Below are 16,273 nucleotides of genomic sequence, written 5' to 3'. Positions count from 1 at the left end.
ACTGGTGCCCTCGTTATGAAATGCCCTTTCCAGAGCAGCTTGCCTTCTGCCTGTGTGAGAACCTTTTTGTTTTCCCAGTCATTTAAAATGCTTAAGCTATTTTTGATATTTTATCTATGGCTTATTGGTGGTGCCTTTGTCTCTTCTATTTTTTATTGTGTCTAACTCTGCGCCTATATCTGTTTGCTTTTGCTTGCTTTTTAAAAAAAGACTTTTGTATTATACACTGCCCAGAGGACTTACAGTAAGTTACAAATTCATATATGAGCTGTTGTTGGCTATCGGTAGACATGGAAGGCTCTGTGGAATTTAAATGGGTATCAGTTGTAGCTTTGAGACTTTCTGCTGGGAAATTCCTGGACTGCTTTAATAAGTGGTTGATTGTGAAAGGATGATCAAACCTGAGGTGGAGGTAGGGCACAGTCCAGCCGAAGGGAAGGCTGTTTAATCCCACTGACTCCTTAAGCATACTCCTTAATTCTTTCTCGCTAAAACTGGTGGGACTTAAAAGTCATTAACTTAAGCTGTGCTGTGCTTCAAGTGCCTCACTCCAACAAGGTCAATGCAAGAGAAGTATCACTGTTAGCCAGTGACATTTCGCTGCTTGAAGTGGAGTCTAAGTGGTGCTTTCCCTACAGGGCAAATACTATTGAGACATCAGTTCCTGTCTACATCTGTCCCTCTTCATGCTGTCACCTAAATCAATCCTGTGAAGTATTGTTTGTAAGACTACTTACAGAGCCCCAGCTTCACCGCGCAGGCTCCCCCTGGCTGTTCTCCTGCTAGTGGTAAAGGGGCCCCTGACCATTAGGTCCAGTCGTGGCCGACTCTGGGGTTGCAGTGCTCATCTCGCTTTACTGGCCGAGGGAGCCGGTGTACAGCTTCCGGGTCATGTGGCCAGCATGACTAAGCCGCTTCTGGCGAACCAGAGCAGCGCACGGAAACGCCGTTGACCTTCCCACTGGAGCGGTACCTATTTATCTACTTGCACTTTGATGTGCTTTTGAACTGCTAGGTTGGCAGGAGCAGGGACCGAGCAACGGGAGCTCATCCTGTTGCGGGGATTCGAACTGCCAACCTTCTGATCGGCAAGTCCTATGCTCTGTGGTTTAACCCGCAGCGCCACCCGTGTCCCTCCTGCTAGTAGTAACCAGTGCTAAACCCCCAAATGTGGGTGTTTTAAGGGAAACCAAAGCATTCTGAGAATGTCCTATTCATCTAAGTGTCATGGGCCAGGAATTGGCTTTACCTGCTAGGCAGCAACCTGAAGGAACAGAAGGCAGAGTGACTCCACCTGTTGCTGATCAGTCTTCTTGCTTCCAACCTCAGTCAGTGGCTAGACACAACATTTGTTGTTCCTGGCCAGACTTTGCTGCTTCTTGCTTTTCTTGACCTTGGGCTCTCAGCTTTCTTGACCCCTGGACCATCTGACTACGTGAACCGAGATACTCCTGACCTTAGGACTCGACTGAACCTTGCATATGGACTCTGCCTCCAGGCAAGGACCCCCCTGAGCCATGGCTGGTTGTCTGGCCTCTCCCACCACTGAGCTGTGCCATAGCTGGGCAGCACGGGACTATGACACCAAATTACTTCTGCATGCTACCACTCTGTGACAGACATTGCACTATGTCACTATGCGCCGTAGACCAAGCTAAGTCATTCTATTGTTAGGATGCCCCATGGGTTGTTTGTGCATGTATGAAGGTATGTGCATGCAGAGGTGAATTAGGTTGCCTGGTTTGAAGATCATGGAACTCATACTCTGGGAGAGAGTGAAACCTATATAAAATGGGGCGATCCTAAGTTATACCTGGTTTGGTCCTAAGGTATTAAATTTGAGGGATAACATTGTAGTATAAACCAAAGCGCAGTTCCTAACAGCTGGTGGCTGAACCTCCATTTTCAGGGCCTCAGGTGTGCGTATTTGTGTGTGAGATGCAGGGTGGCGGGGGCTGCAAAAAATAGTTCCTCCCACTATGTGTAATTTGGTGGACATTTTTCAGCAAATATGAATGTGTGCATGTTATTGTAATGGCTTCTTACAACATTCATGAATCCTTAAATAAAAACCCAAAACAATTAGGGTACCTCAAGCATCAGAGGTAGGGAATGAAATTTCTCAGGTATCAGAGGACATGAACCTAATTTCTGCATTGTGGGTAATAGGAACAGGATCCCATTGAATTATGTTTTATCAAAAGTTATCAGTTATGTTAGACTCCTTCAAAATAATCAGCCAGTTAGCTCAAACAACTCTCACACGAATGAAAGAATGAAAACCAGGGTGTTCTGTTGCATCCTCACTTTTTCATCATATGGCACAAGTGGTCAGGATCTTACCCATCACTACCTAATGCTAATTTAACCTAAGCATAAGACTGGAATTGATTTCCTAAGCTTCAGACACATTAATTCTTGTTTTAAAAGGCTAAAATGAGGAAATTATTAGCATTAGCTGGCTCCCAGTTGAGTAAGATAAAGCAAGGCGTTAGATTAGATTAAATTGTACCACTTTATTTGCTTGTTAAAGGGAAATTTATTTCACTTTGCAGTTGAGACAAGTGTAGATAGATACTGGGTGTTTTATTAAGGAAGAAAAAAGATGATTTTCTGCTAATTGAATAGCTGGAATAAAATATAAAATATTACTCTCCCTGTCAGTAGCTGAAGTGTCACCTTTCGATTGGGAATTGTAACACAGTTCAGAGAAGTTTGATGCAAAGAACAAAACTTTTCTCTCTCACACACACAGACAGAAAATGTTATCCATTGTTTCTTAATTGTTTAATGCAGACCTTTCTCAACTATTGTGGTTTGTGAATGAAACTCAAAGTTTAAATGCTTTATTGTTCATGACTACTTTTGTTATGCAGTAGTTATGGATTTTCCATGTTGTAAGCTGCCTTGAGCAGGGTTTGAACTGTGGAAAGGCAGCATACAAATAAAATTATGTATGTAAGGAGACAAGTAGATGCTTGGCTAAAATGCCAGAACTGGCCTCATGCAGGCAGCCCCATGGCCAGGTCAAGCTGCACAAGAAGATAAAATCCCACCTCCCAATGTCCTTTCTTCCTAATAGGATACACCCCCCCTCTCCCCCCCATCCAATACAGTGCAGAACTAGCGGGTCACTGTTTAAGGGAATGTATCAGAGTGGGGGGAGGTTATAAAATATTAAAATAAGTTGCATAGGTGAGCCCCCAAGCATCTGTGTTGGCGAAAGGCTTCTTTCTAGACCAGATCCTTTGCGGGTATTTGGCTCAGGAGAATATGGAAATGTAAACCTTCAAGGTCCAACCTCACCTTCTCTGGGTTTATTACTTTAAGTGTGTATGTAAGAGAGAGTGTGTGTGTGTGTGACTTGGTCTGGCATCTATCTGTCTGTGAATTGTAGGGAACCAGGAATTCTAAGGTCTCTGGGGTTGTGAGCCAGGGTGGAATCACTCAGAAATGACACAGATGGTGGATTATATCTCATCCCAGGACAATAGTTACCAACATTGAGGGTATAGCAAATAGACATCATTTCCTACGGTGTACACATACTTTTTTGTTCTGCTGACACTATAATCTCCAACCCAACAAGCTTTATGTGATTACGTGCAGCAACAAACACAGGTTTACCCATGGGTGCTTAGTTAGGAATCTGCGGCCAAACACTCTGACCTCTACATATGTATGCTTGCAAATGTGTGTTTGTCGCAGGCCCAGATCATATCTCTAGTTGCAATCTAAAAAAATATACAAGATGTGAAGTGATATGAGATAATGGCACCTACAAAATTTCATGACCCCTCTTTTTGGGGAAAAATGGTATGTGAAACCTTACATAGGTTTACATAGAAACCACAATGCTTTCTTCATACAGTCCTAACTTTTTCGAACAATAACACTCCAACTAACAATTGCTTGTCTCCCTCCAGTCTGAGAGTGGGTTTTGGTTTGGTCTGCCATTTTTCATGATTCCAAGTATAGCGAAGAAGATTGCATAGACAATTTGTAAGAAGAGAGAGAGAGAGATTTTATTAATTCTGTGTGTGCAACCAATAAGTGTGACATAACTTGAAGAAGATAAGTTAAGGAGCATCCTTTTAAATATTCACAATAGCTAATAACAAAAACCAGTCTTTTCATTAAATCTAATATGCTCTGACAAGTAGAGCATAATAACTCCCTTTTCAAACAATGTTAGCAATATTTTCCAAGAAAAGAGCACACATATACACAATACTACATTGAAAAATGTACATTTAGACATTTAAGGGAGAAATCCTACTTGTAAACATTTAAAAGAGCAATCTAGTGCACAGGAAGCTGGTGTAAAGGAAGCCCAGCATAAGGTAATCTGGTGAAATGTGCACCAGATAGAAACTCAATCCAGGAGCAGGCCAATGATGCCTGAAGTGACCTAACTCTAGCAGAGGGAAAAATTACAGGTATGGGCAGTTTCCCACTGCTTCTTTCCCAGGGAAAGCCTGGAAAAAAACCAACTTGCTGTTTGCTCCAATTGAACTCTGAAGAGTAGTGTTTCCCTGCTGTAAGCAGCAGGGCAAGAGGAAGAGTGGAGAAGCCTGGAGTGATATCACCCCTTTTGCCATCTTAATTTATGTCAGGTTTCCAGGTCACAAGACTTGGCTGAACAGGATTAGGATCCAGCCTATGTCCTCACCCCATACATGTCTGCTGAGAATTAAGCCCAACTGAGATCCATTAGGTTTACTCATGAGTAAGAAGGTATAGAATTGTTGATCAAATTTATTTATCTGCCTAATCTCAATTGCGCATAATCTATAATTATGCTCCCTTTTTCCTCAGCCCAATGCAAATAAAAAGTGACTTACATGGCTTCTGGGAAATGCTTGGACTATGACTTTGGGAATCTCCAGTGGAAGGATAATCTATTATTGAAGTCCAGCCAAAAAACCCACATTTCTGATTTGTTCAATAGATAGCAAAATGAAGGAACATTTTTTTATTTATTGTTATAGCTGTTTTTAATGTGCGAAATGCACTTTCATATACATAATCCCAGTTAATCCTTACCATTGTTCCTGTAAGGTTGGTTAGTATTCTTATCCCCATAGTGCAGATGTGATAAGACTAGGTTCCTACTTTAGGTGAGATTTGAACCAGGGTGCTCCAAGTTCATGGCTCGCACACTGACATGTGATGCTGTGTTTACCACATTTCTAATAGAAAAGCAAGGCAAGAGACTTAAAGGGATTGAGAGCCATTAAGCACATCATCTTAGTTCATAAACTAACTAATACCCTCCAATGTACACAATCTTCGTGCAAAGTGCAGGACTGTGGGCTGGGCTGGTTTGTGGTGTGTGGGCAAATGGCTAAAGGTTCCTCATATTCCACGCGTGAGTCTCAGTCTAGACTGGAGACCTGCACCGTTTCTGAAAGAAAAATAAATCACTCAAGAGCAAACAACACAGTTAATGTCACATGTCATCTGGCCCTTGGTTCAGCGGGTGGACTAAAAATATTGTCCTGCGTACACATGGAATATAAACTTGGTATTTTTTTGAAAAAGGAAAGGGCAGGGAAAGCATCTTAACAGAGTTATCCAACACCCACCCACTCCAATCCAATCCACCATGTTGGAATGGGTTTAGATGGCCAACTCTGCCCTGGCCAGCTCTTGCCATCCTCTGCAACTAGAAGCCCTGCTGGTGAGGGGCAACCAAACATGTCTGCCCAAATGGTGGGTAGGCAGAAGGTACAACCAGTAGTAGGCTGGGGAAACACCCCAAATGGGCATTTGGGATGATAATAGTGGCACATAGTGGCACATGGCACTGTATCCATTGGATCCTGAGCTGTTGCCCTTGTCTGAGTCCTGGCACAGTGAATGGATTCCCCCACCACCACCCCGAGTCACCTTCCACCCTGACTAGCACAAGTGGCAAGACAGTAGCTGTGGCAGTTTCCACACCAATCCATTAAGCCCTGCTAATGCTGGCCAGGGGTTAGGACTGCAGCCTTCGGGAGTTGGGAAGCCAAAAAGTGACACAAGTCAGTGTTCATAATATGGATATTGCTTCTCTGTACAAAGAAAGTAAGCCAAAGCTTGCTGCGTTTGTGCTGTTTCTTTGCCCCTTGTGATAAGTAAGTTAAATTTGATGCCATATATGTAAGTTTTTCTGACTAAGACTGAAATCCTTGATATTAAGGCCCACTGGGAGTTTCTTTCTTTTTCTTTTTAAAGCTGCCTTTCTGAACTACTAAAATATATCCCAGCAATGACACAATTTATTCTACATATCCTTTAATCCTTCCCATAGTGCCTGGAAAAAACCCAAAACCTAATTTATTCTATGTAATGCTAGTAGAGAATAAGAGGAGCACTTTTATTTGGTTTTTCAAGTAATCTGATCTATCTTGTGTTGTACATCGCAAAGTGGTTTACGTAGTTCTGTCTAGATAGATATCTCCTCTCCTCCAGCAGATTGCAGGCAAATTGTTGTTACATGTGTCTGTTGCTAAGAGTTTTTGAAATATTATGTATTGATGAAATGTTAACTACAAACTAATACTTCCTAGAAGCACATTTTCATGTTTAGATAACCCACATGCATACCTTTTGCCTTGCCATGTCACATTTCATCTTGCTACCCTAAACTACTAACAATTTCAGAATTTTATTGTTGTTGTTTAAAAATAAGGATACACTAGCAAAGTTGTGAGATACGGTTCTCAAATAAGTTGCACAGTATTTGTGCCAGGAAGGCCTGGGCTAAATGTTCCCTCCTTCTAACCCATTCCTATCCGCCCAGGCCATTTCCTTTGGTAGAACATGCCATGCAATTCAAGCTATCCCATTGTAAGAGGCTGGGAAGCTCACTACCAGATGACGTGCCGCTGAAAGAATGTGGCCAAAAAAGCAGGAAGTTTTCCACAAGGATGCTAGTTCTTGTATATAACCCAGACAGGTGTAGCTGGCAAGTAAAGTTGAATCGGGTTCAGATCCCGTACACTCGAATCTGTCTCATGTGGAGTCAAGTCCATTCACTTTTTTTTGCAAAGCCTGGTCTCCATTGACTGGTAGTGACTCCACAGACTTTGTGGAAGGAGTCTTTCCACTACCAGCTGTTTTCTGGGGTCAAACAAGGTGCATTTTGAATGAAAAGCAGCTTCTCCTGTAGGGAGGATCCATGATGTAGGTTGTCTCCACCCAGGAAGTTAAAAAAAAAACTTTTGAGGGGCAAACCTGCCCCAGTTCCATTTCCTGCCTTAGCCACTGGTAGGAGGTTTCTTGGGAGGGATTTCCACCCTTCTTTTGGTTTCCCCCCATTTGTCTTTGTTTCCTGGATCCCCTTTACTAGCTGCCATCTGTAGCAGGTTTTCCTGGTCTGCCTCCCTCCCTCCCTCTCGGACATAGCTGTCAACTTTTCCCTTTTCTTGCAAGGAATCCTATTCGGAATAAGGGAATTTCCCTTTTAAAAAGGGAAACGTTGGCAGCTATGCTCTTGGATCTGTTTTTCTAGGCTTCTTTTTCTGACCTGCAGCCCTTGGGAGGTCTCTGGGCTTCTGGGCTTGGGAGGGGAGCCTATGGAAGGGTTCTGTTCCTTCCACACTGGCTGCATATGAGCAGGTACTGTCCATCCAAGGGAGGAGACAGGTACTGTCGAAACTGTTAAGACCAGGTGGAGTCAATAAGTGCAGTAAATAAGTGAAGTTGCCCATGACAACCTGCTTTCTTTTCTTTCCTGGGTTGCAGCAAAGAGGTGATGGTTGGGGAGGGAGGGGGGAATGACAAAAAAGACAATAAGATACATTTTAAAAGAGAGTTCCAGTAGGTAAAAGAAGAGCACTAATCCAGCCTGTCCTGTGCTCTTCTTTGTAGTCCCAGCGCCGTGTTACGTTTCACCTCCCCGATGGCTCCCAGGAAAGCTGCAGTGACAGTGGTCTAGGAGATCATGAGCCTGTGGGTAGTGGTACCCTGATCTCACACCCTCTCCCTCTGGTTCAGCCGCAGGACGAATTCTACGACCAGGCCTCACCGGACAAGAGGACCGAAGCGGACGGCAACTCCGATCCCAACTCTGGTGAGTTGCATTTTCAAGCCTTCCCTGCCCACCCATCCCGACATGGTTTTTTTGTTTTGCTTCTTCTATATAGGCAGGCCTGCATTGTATTGTTTTTGTGTGTGTCCTCCGCATCTGTGGTGGCATATAAAATGGCACGGAGCATCAGGTATAACGATGGTGGCTTGCGCTTCTCAGAGAAATAGGTGGAGTGGCTGCGAAACAAGCAGACATCTAGGAAAGGCAGAGGGAAAGGTACAGCAACTGTATTTTCATTATTATTGTATTCAGACACAATTATTTTCTGTGGTGTGGTTACTGAAGATCCTTTCACTAGCAACGGTAACACATGCATTTTCTCTCTTTTTAGATTTCCCCCAGCCTAAGAATATGACACGTGGTTCATAATATAGGAAGCAGACTAATTTTAAAGCAAATAGTTTTTTTCTGATTCCAATCAAAAGCTATGTACTTAGATTAGTAGTGTTAAAAATATAAGTAACTAAAGGGCAATCACTTTACAGTGGTGTTTCCTAAAGGCATTGACATTATTATTGTTACAATTAATTTGCTAATTGCCTTTTAAGACACCATATCCAGGTGATTTTCATAAAGCAATTAAAACAATTAAAAATACAAAGACAACCAATAGATTTAAAACAAATGGACACTTGTGGAAAAGACCCATCTATCCAGCTGGGAAAGCCTGTCGTAACAAAAATGTCTTCAGCCATTTCCAGAAAGTGCAGTCTTGGATCTCGACAGGACTGCTATTCCACAGAACAGGGGCAGCCACACTAAAAGCCCTGCTCTCAGTTACTGCAGAGCAGGCTTAGATATCTTTGGAACTTGCAGGAGAGACTCCTGCTGGGTGTAGAAGGGATAAAGCGCTCTCTAAAGAAACCTAGTCTTGAGCTTTATAGGGACATGTATGTTAGTATCAGCACCTTGAGCTTGGCCTGGTAACATTGGCCTTGATAATATAGAATTGCACATGGCCTGGAATGTGAAGAAATAAAAAATGCACGTACAAGAGCTCGTATGTGTACTCACTATACATTACTTATTTCCTATATGGCTTCACCTTTTCCTGCTGTTGCACTAGGGAAGAGTTTACTGAAGAGTTTACAAGTTTCCAAAGTAGCATTTTGTGTGGCATGGGGGGCGGGGGCTACTGTTGTAAGAAGCTGCTTCTTTACTGCAGACATAAAAGCTCCAAAGCTCTTTGATGTTATAGATTTGGCTATCGATTTCAAATGCTCTGGCAGACGTAGAGGTCTGGTTCCTGAGAACAATTGTGGTTTTTGAAACTGTGAAATAATGCACCTAGACACATGGTGAGCATATGGAGAATTAAGATCAATAAGGTGAAAACCTACCGGTAAGTCTGCAGTCCTAAGCAGACTTACTAAGGAGTAACTGTTGTTCAACTCAGTGGGATTTACATATGATAAACATGCTAATATTCTGCTATTGAATTCTTGTAGTGTTGTTAAATGGCTTGATAAGACAATTGTTCCTGCAGAATTAGAGCTGGATTTACCATAGGTTTGATGAGGCCCTAAACTATTGAAGGTAATGGGGCCCTTTATACGTCCAGCTGTCCTTTGTCAACAACAAATTGCCACTGTTTTTTGTGTTGAATATATGCTATATGCAGGGCCCATTAATTACACCATAGGAACCTACACAACACAAAACACTGTTGCTGTATGTAGGTTTTATTTTATTTTATTTGCTTTTTATCTTATATTTTGGAAATGTAAATCCACTTTTTTTTCTTTTTTTGGTAGGGGGGCAAAAGAGTGAGGCCCTAAGCTATAGCTTGTTTAGCTTATACGTAAATCCGGCACTGTGCAGAATGTGGTCCAGAGTGGGGGATTTTATTTTTCCAATAGGTGGATAACTTGTCTAAACTAGGGTGGAACTCGAGGGGGTGTATAGTTATGAATATTTTACCTGTATTAATTACCAGAAAACAGCATAAATATTTAGAATTTTAAACATTATTTTTATCAAAAGATTGTATGTATACACACCATTACTGCAGCAGACTCCAGAATGTCTCATTCATTTATTCATTCATTTTGGCCATATGTTTGCTTGGCCTCTGACCAGAGTGGTAAAAGCTGGATAATGGTCCACAAGCAGTTTCTTTCTTTCTGAGTTACAATTCCACCCTTGGTCTAAACCACATCTGGATGTTATTAGAATAATAACCCAAGAAAGTGGAAGCAACACTTTCTAAATGGTGGTAACCTTATTTAAATGCAAGTAATTAAATTGCCAGAATGTCAATAAAGTCTATGGATTCCCAGGCAAACCCTATTATCTCTTTAAGCAACTTAGATGGAACAATCCAGTATTTGTGTTTTTATGTACTAGAGGTGACAGTTTAAGCGACAAAAAGACAGTCTTGCAGCGGTGTTACCTGTGTAGACTTTCCCTTTAGCCTTGATGGCACAGAGTTGAGTACTTGCTTTAACGCTGTGTGACAAATCCAGAAATAAATTTGAGTCCTCAGCAAGGAATGGTCCCAATTGCTGTAGTCCTTTTCTGAAGATACTGCATCTGCGTTAGAGAAAAAAATCCAAATGTGTCATGTAAAATGAATTAGAACATGTAATATTAATCACAAATGATGGACTCTTTGCTAATATAGTTTTGCTAAAAGACTAATCTGAACAGACAGATGCTTTTGACTCACATAAGGATTAGGGAATGGGAGACGTCTAGGCTTTAGGTGTGCTATCTTACTACACAGTGATATCTCAGAAGCAGTACCCACAGGGTGGGGACGGGCACTATGATTTGTGGATTTTAATGTATATTTAATCTTTGTTGGAAGCCGCCCAGAATGGCTGGGGAAACCCAGCCAGATGGGCGGGGTACAAATAAATAATAATAATAATAATAATAATAATAATAATAATAATAATAATAATTCCTACCATGTTAGCCCTCTAATCTATGTTGACTTCACCATTTTTTCACAATCTGCCACTCAAACTATCTAGAGATTACAGATCACATATTTTGTATCAACCCATCCATGATGCCTCAATAATTTCCATGCCACCATGTCCTTAAAATAAGATGAAAATTAGTGCAACTGTACTCACATTGGTGCTAATATCAGCACAGAAAAAAATGTATGCTGAGGAGCTGGAATAAATTTGAAATTCTGAAATTTCAAATAATTGACTGCAATGTGCTCTTGAAGCAGAACGACAATTAAAGTTTCATGAATATGCAAGAGGGAGACACTGATTTCATTCATTCATTTATTTTTAAATAGCTGAAATTTGGTTCGTTCTTTTCCATTTCTGAAATGGCGTTAGCAAGTCCACAGCTTGCTGTAGAGGTTCTTCCCTCTTTCTTGAACTCATTTGTGTCAGGAAAGAGTTTCTTTCATCTGACAAAATGGATTCTGGTCCATCAAAATGTATGTCTCTGTGTTGCCCTGATATGGTGATGTTGTTATCTGATGGTATGACCCCTCTGGAATATAATCCAAAGGTCAAAGACCTGCCCGCTTGCTTCTCCCTCTTACTCTATTAAATGCTACTTATACATTTAAGTGGCATTTAACAAAGTACAATGGTTTGTTCTTCAATATATGGAACGATATTTTAATGCTGTGAACTGAGAAGCTTTAAATGGGAAAAGCTATCCAACTTCCACCCTTTTTCTTTTTGTTATTTTCCTGTGCGCTCATTTTTTTGTTTGTTATAGGCAAATTCTATTCCCCCCCTATCTAACAAGCAATCACTCTGCACATTTTCTGTGGTAGATGCTTCAAGGTTTATGTAGGTGTGAGTGTATGTTTTAAGTTGGTATGGAAAAATTGTTTTCATTTCAGAAACAAAGAACAGGGGCATTACTTTTTATATAAATTTGTTTGTAGCTTTGCAAACATTAAATGCACAGCCGAACTAGCCGTGCTGCCTGCCTTTTAAATGCCAATTCTAATACAATCTCACTTTCATGTATTGTGCTGCTGATGTTCTCCCTTGATTTGAGTGTTTTGCCCCATGGTGAGAACAATTTGGGCCATTTGTTTCCAGGTTCACATGAATCATTGGTTAATAGCTGCGTAGCATCTAGTAGTCGATGCTCCCTGATATTGGTATTTTGCTGCTGATACCAAGTTTAGTATTTAGGTTTCAAAAGCCTACTGTGTTCTAGAATGAGTTAAATGTTCTCCAGGCTTAATGAACCAGTGCGCCAGAGATACATTGTTATATTTTCCGAGTGTTGCCAGCCTGCAAAGAGACAAGAGAGTTATACAATTACCCTAGCCTAATGAAAAGGCATGCACAGTGAGAGAAAATTCATCCAGCTAATCTTAAAGCCAGCAATCATTCATGCTGGGTGAGAGTGCGAGAGAGATTTTCAGCATTAGCTTTATAATCACACACCGCTATCCTGTTTATTAAGATACAGTTCATACTTACCTCAGTTTCTGGAATAATTACATATGACTGTACTCTTGTGATAACATCCTTGGTGGTAACTACTTGGCATCTGCTTTGACCATGCATAGTACTTAATCCTAATGTGATTGATGTGCAGGGAATCCTGATGGGAGTATAATTTATGCAATTCATGACATGAACTCTGCCACTCTGCTAGAGCAGAACATCACAGGTGAGGTGGGTGGTCCAAACAGAGCCCCAGATGCATATGGTGTAGTGGTTAAGAGCGGTGGACTCGTAATCTGGTGAACTGGGTTCGCGTCTCCGCTCCTCCACATGCAGCTGCTGGGTGACCTTGGGCCAGTCACACTTCTCTGAAGTCTCTCAGTCCCACTCACCTCACAGAGTGTTTGTTGTCGGGGAGGAAGGGAAAGGAGATTGTTAGCCGCTTTGAGACTCCTTCAGGTAGTGATAAAGTGAGATATCAAATCCAAACTCTTCCTCTTCTTTTCTTTTGCTTAAAAGATCAAAGATCACAAAAACCAGGGCATCATACATACAGGCCTCCTGATGGTTGTACTTGAAAAGCTGTTGTTGTTTATATTTTTATTGTTTAATTTTATTAATTTATGTGGTAGGGGGACAATGATTTGCCACACACACAGAGAGAGGGGGGTAACATGACACTCTTTCATCCCACTGAGTTTGCAGCTAGGTGGGCTTGCCTTGAGACACCACTATGGTTGTGTGTTAGATGCTATCATGCACTGTATCCCTTGATCTTCCCTCAACAGATGAAAACTGTTGAAAAGCTTAACCCTAACCCTGCAGTGGGCAATGATCACAAAAACAGCAGCAATTATCCTTTTATAAGTTGCTTGCAGTAAACACTGGTGTTTTGCTTTCTTTTGTGTTTTTTCATGCAGTTGTATATCCAAATATGCAGTATGGGGCAGAGGGGTGGTTGACTTCATTTCAATTTAGGCCAGGCTCCATTTAGCCTCTGATCCATTCATGAACATAATCACAGCATAAACTATTTGCTAACGAGCTTGATATTTTTTATTTTTTGCATTTACACTTTGAATTAATTGCGGTCAGTTATCAATCATTACCATGAAAGTGACAGAGTTGCTATAAATGAAATCGTCTCCATTCATGAATGCGGCCTAATATCAGATGTGGCAAAAGTTTCCCAATGTTTTTGTTGTGTATTTTTGTGCACTTCTTCACTGTATGAACAAGGCAAGAAGTGCAGCCAGCATGACAATATTCATTTCCCAGCTATTGTCTTCATAATTTTCTGGCTTAAAATGTGTAGTTGAGGGCCAACCAAGCGGATGGAAATCAGGCTGGATATTGTTTTTAGTAAAGTGGAGTTTCTTATTAAAGAGATCCTTGACCCTGGTCTTTGACGTCTGAAATTGCTTTTTAAGGGCCCATCCTATTCCTGTGACTGTAATCTGTTTTAACCGTTCTCAATTCTGAATTTTAATTTGTTGCATTCCCCCCCTGGACATTCTGGAAAAGGCTGGGTAATAAATAATATTATTATTACTTCCCCCCCCCCCAGGGGTTCAGAGAGAGAGAGAGAGAGAGAGAGAGAGAGAGAGAAGGACCATCGTGTCCAGCTTCTAGGTGTACAGCTTATCATTTATGATCACGAAGATTTCCTCTTCTGCTGCTGCTGCTGCTGCTGCATCATTTCCTTTGTATCTCTGCATTCTTCTACCTAGTCACTTAGCCACTGTTTGTCCCTCAGTCTTTATTGGTCTCAACTTCCCTACAGGCTTGCATTAAGAATTAAAGTTGTGCCAGACTTTTGTTTTGAATTAAATTTGGGTATTTGAGGGAGTTGCAGTGAAGCACAGATGCCTCCAAAAAGGATGCATGCAGAACTTTCTTAGAAATGTTGTGGGACTGGGCAGCAGCAGTGGGTGGTACTGACCATAGGAACTTAGCAAGGTGACGAAGGGGACTTTCAATTCAAGCATTTTAAGGAAGAATTGCACTTATGCAGTGTTCTTTGAAAATGGGTTTCCAGCCTGACCTCACAGCTTATGTTTTACAACTGGGTGCTGCTTCTTTGTGTGAATCAATCTTTCGAGATGCTTTCTACGTGTAGCTGATGTCCAGCACTAGGTTACTTTAAGTAAGAGGTAGGAAAGAGCTTTGATTGCAGACTTGTTTGTGGTACAGTAGTATGTTGGTTTTTGGGACACGGGTGGTGCTGTGGGTTAAACCACAGAGCCTAGGATTTGCCAATCAGAAGGTCAGCGGTTCGAATCCCCATGATGGGGTGAGCTCCCGTTGCTCGGTCCCTGCTCCTGCCAACCTAGCAGTTCGAAAGCACATCAAAGTGCAAGTAGATAAATAGGTACCGCTCTGGCGGGAAGGTAATTGGCGTTTCCGTGTGCTGCTCTGGTGGCCACATGACCCAGAAGCTGTATGCTGGCTCTCTCGGCCAATAAAGCGAGATGAGTGCCGCAACCCCAGAGTGGTTCATGACTGGACCTAAATGGTCCCTTTACTTTTACCTAGAAAAGAAGAGCTGTGATTGCAGACTTATTTGTGGTACAGTGGTACCTTGGTTTACAACCATAATCCATTCTGGAGGTCCGTTTGTAAACCAAAACAGGTTGTAACCCAAGGTGCGCTTTCGCCAATGGGGCCTCCAAAAAAAATTGTTCGTAATCCCGCCAAAAGGGGTTGTAATCCCAAAAAAGGTTGCAAACCGGGACATGCACTTCCGGGTTTGATGTGTTTGTAATCCAAAACATATGCAAACCAAGGTACCACTGTATTAGGAACACCACACTTATTAAGAACTGTTATAACCACCAGAAGTATTTGTGTAGAGTCAGAGGTGCCCAAACTTTTTTCACAGAGGGCCGGATTTGATGAAGTGAACATGTGTGAAGGCCGACCAAAATTGTTGACCTTTTTTTAGGATTTTACCCGATGTAGACTGCCACAGGGGCCGGATTAAACTGACCAGTGGGCCAGATTAGGCCCCTGAAACAGACTTTTGACATGCCTCGTGTAGACCAATACAATTACAGTAATTTGGGTATAGGAAATTGCTACACCCAGTCTTTGGTGCCTTTCATCTGGCTTGTGGCCTCTCCTGTTAGGCACCACCCCTTTCTCTAAGTACAGTGGTACCTTGGGTTAAGAACTTACCGGTAATTCGTTCTGGAGGGCCATTCTTAACCTGAAAATGTTCTTAACCTGAGGTACCACTTTAGCTAATGGGGCCTCCTGCCACCGCCGCATGATTTCTGTTCTCATCCTGAATCAAAGTTCTTAACCCGAGGTACTATTTCTCGGTTAGCAGAGTTTGTAACCTGAAGCGTCTGTAACCCGAGGTACCACTGTAACTGCCTCCCCGGGGTTGGCGCATCCCATTTTCCTACAGCCTGCCACCTCCCCCTTTCTGTCATCCCCTCTTGGTCCTGCCATGCTGCCAGTGCCACACCTCTTTCCCTTTTGTTCTGCGGCTCTGTGTTCTGCATTCTCACAAGATCTCATGAGACCTCGTGCAGTCTGTGAGATCTTGAAAGATTTCGCCAGAAACTGGTGCCACTGTTGGCACTGGATGCAGTGGAGCAGGCAGTGGAGGCAAGGCAGGCACCCTTCTTGGGCTTCTGCTGCTCAAGGTGGATGCCTCACCTGACCTGCTCCCTCCACAGTAACTCCATTCACAGCAAACAACCTATCTCTCATTTTCTCTCTCTTTCTTCTCTGCAAAAGTGTTGGCTGCCATTAGGAGAATGACAGATTGGGAGGTAAGCAGGCCTGCAGAGCAACCCAAAGG

General features: G+C 42.2%; 1 protein-coding gene across 8 annotated transcripts in view; it reads left to right on the top strand.

Moving 5' to 3' along the window:
* The window catches only part of PCDH9 (protocadherin 9), a 747,296-nt gene that overhangs the window by 485,612 nt on the left and 245,411 nt on the right, over nt 1-16,273 (top strand). For 4 of the 8 annotated variants that reach the window (XM_081907285.1, XM_081907283.1, XM_081907284.1 and 1 more), the window contains one exon: nt 7,984-8,059. The exons of 1 other annotated variant lie outside the window; for it this stretch is intronic. In XM_081907285.1, the coding sequence (XP_081763411.1) occupies nt 7,984-8,059 (76 nt within the window). Of the gene's footprint in view, nt 1-7,857; nt 8,060-16,273 lie in introns of all 8 variants that reach the window. 3 more of the 8 variants (XM_081907282.1, XM_081907280.1, XM_081907279.1) reach the window with 1 other exon arrangement.

This window comes from Podarcis melisellensis (genome assembly GCF_964234715.1).
Source record: "Podarcis melisellensis genome assembly, chromosome: 4".
Taxonomy (NCBI): Eukaryota; Metazoa; Chordata; class Lepidosauria; order Squamata; family Lacertidae; genus Podarcis; species Podarcis melisellensis.
This window is presented reverse-complemented; position numbering and strand designations above follow the sequence as displayed.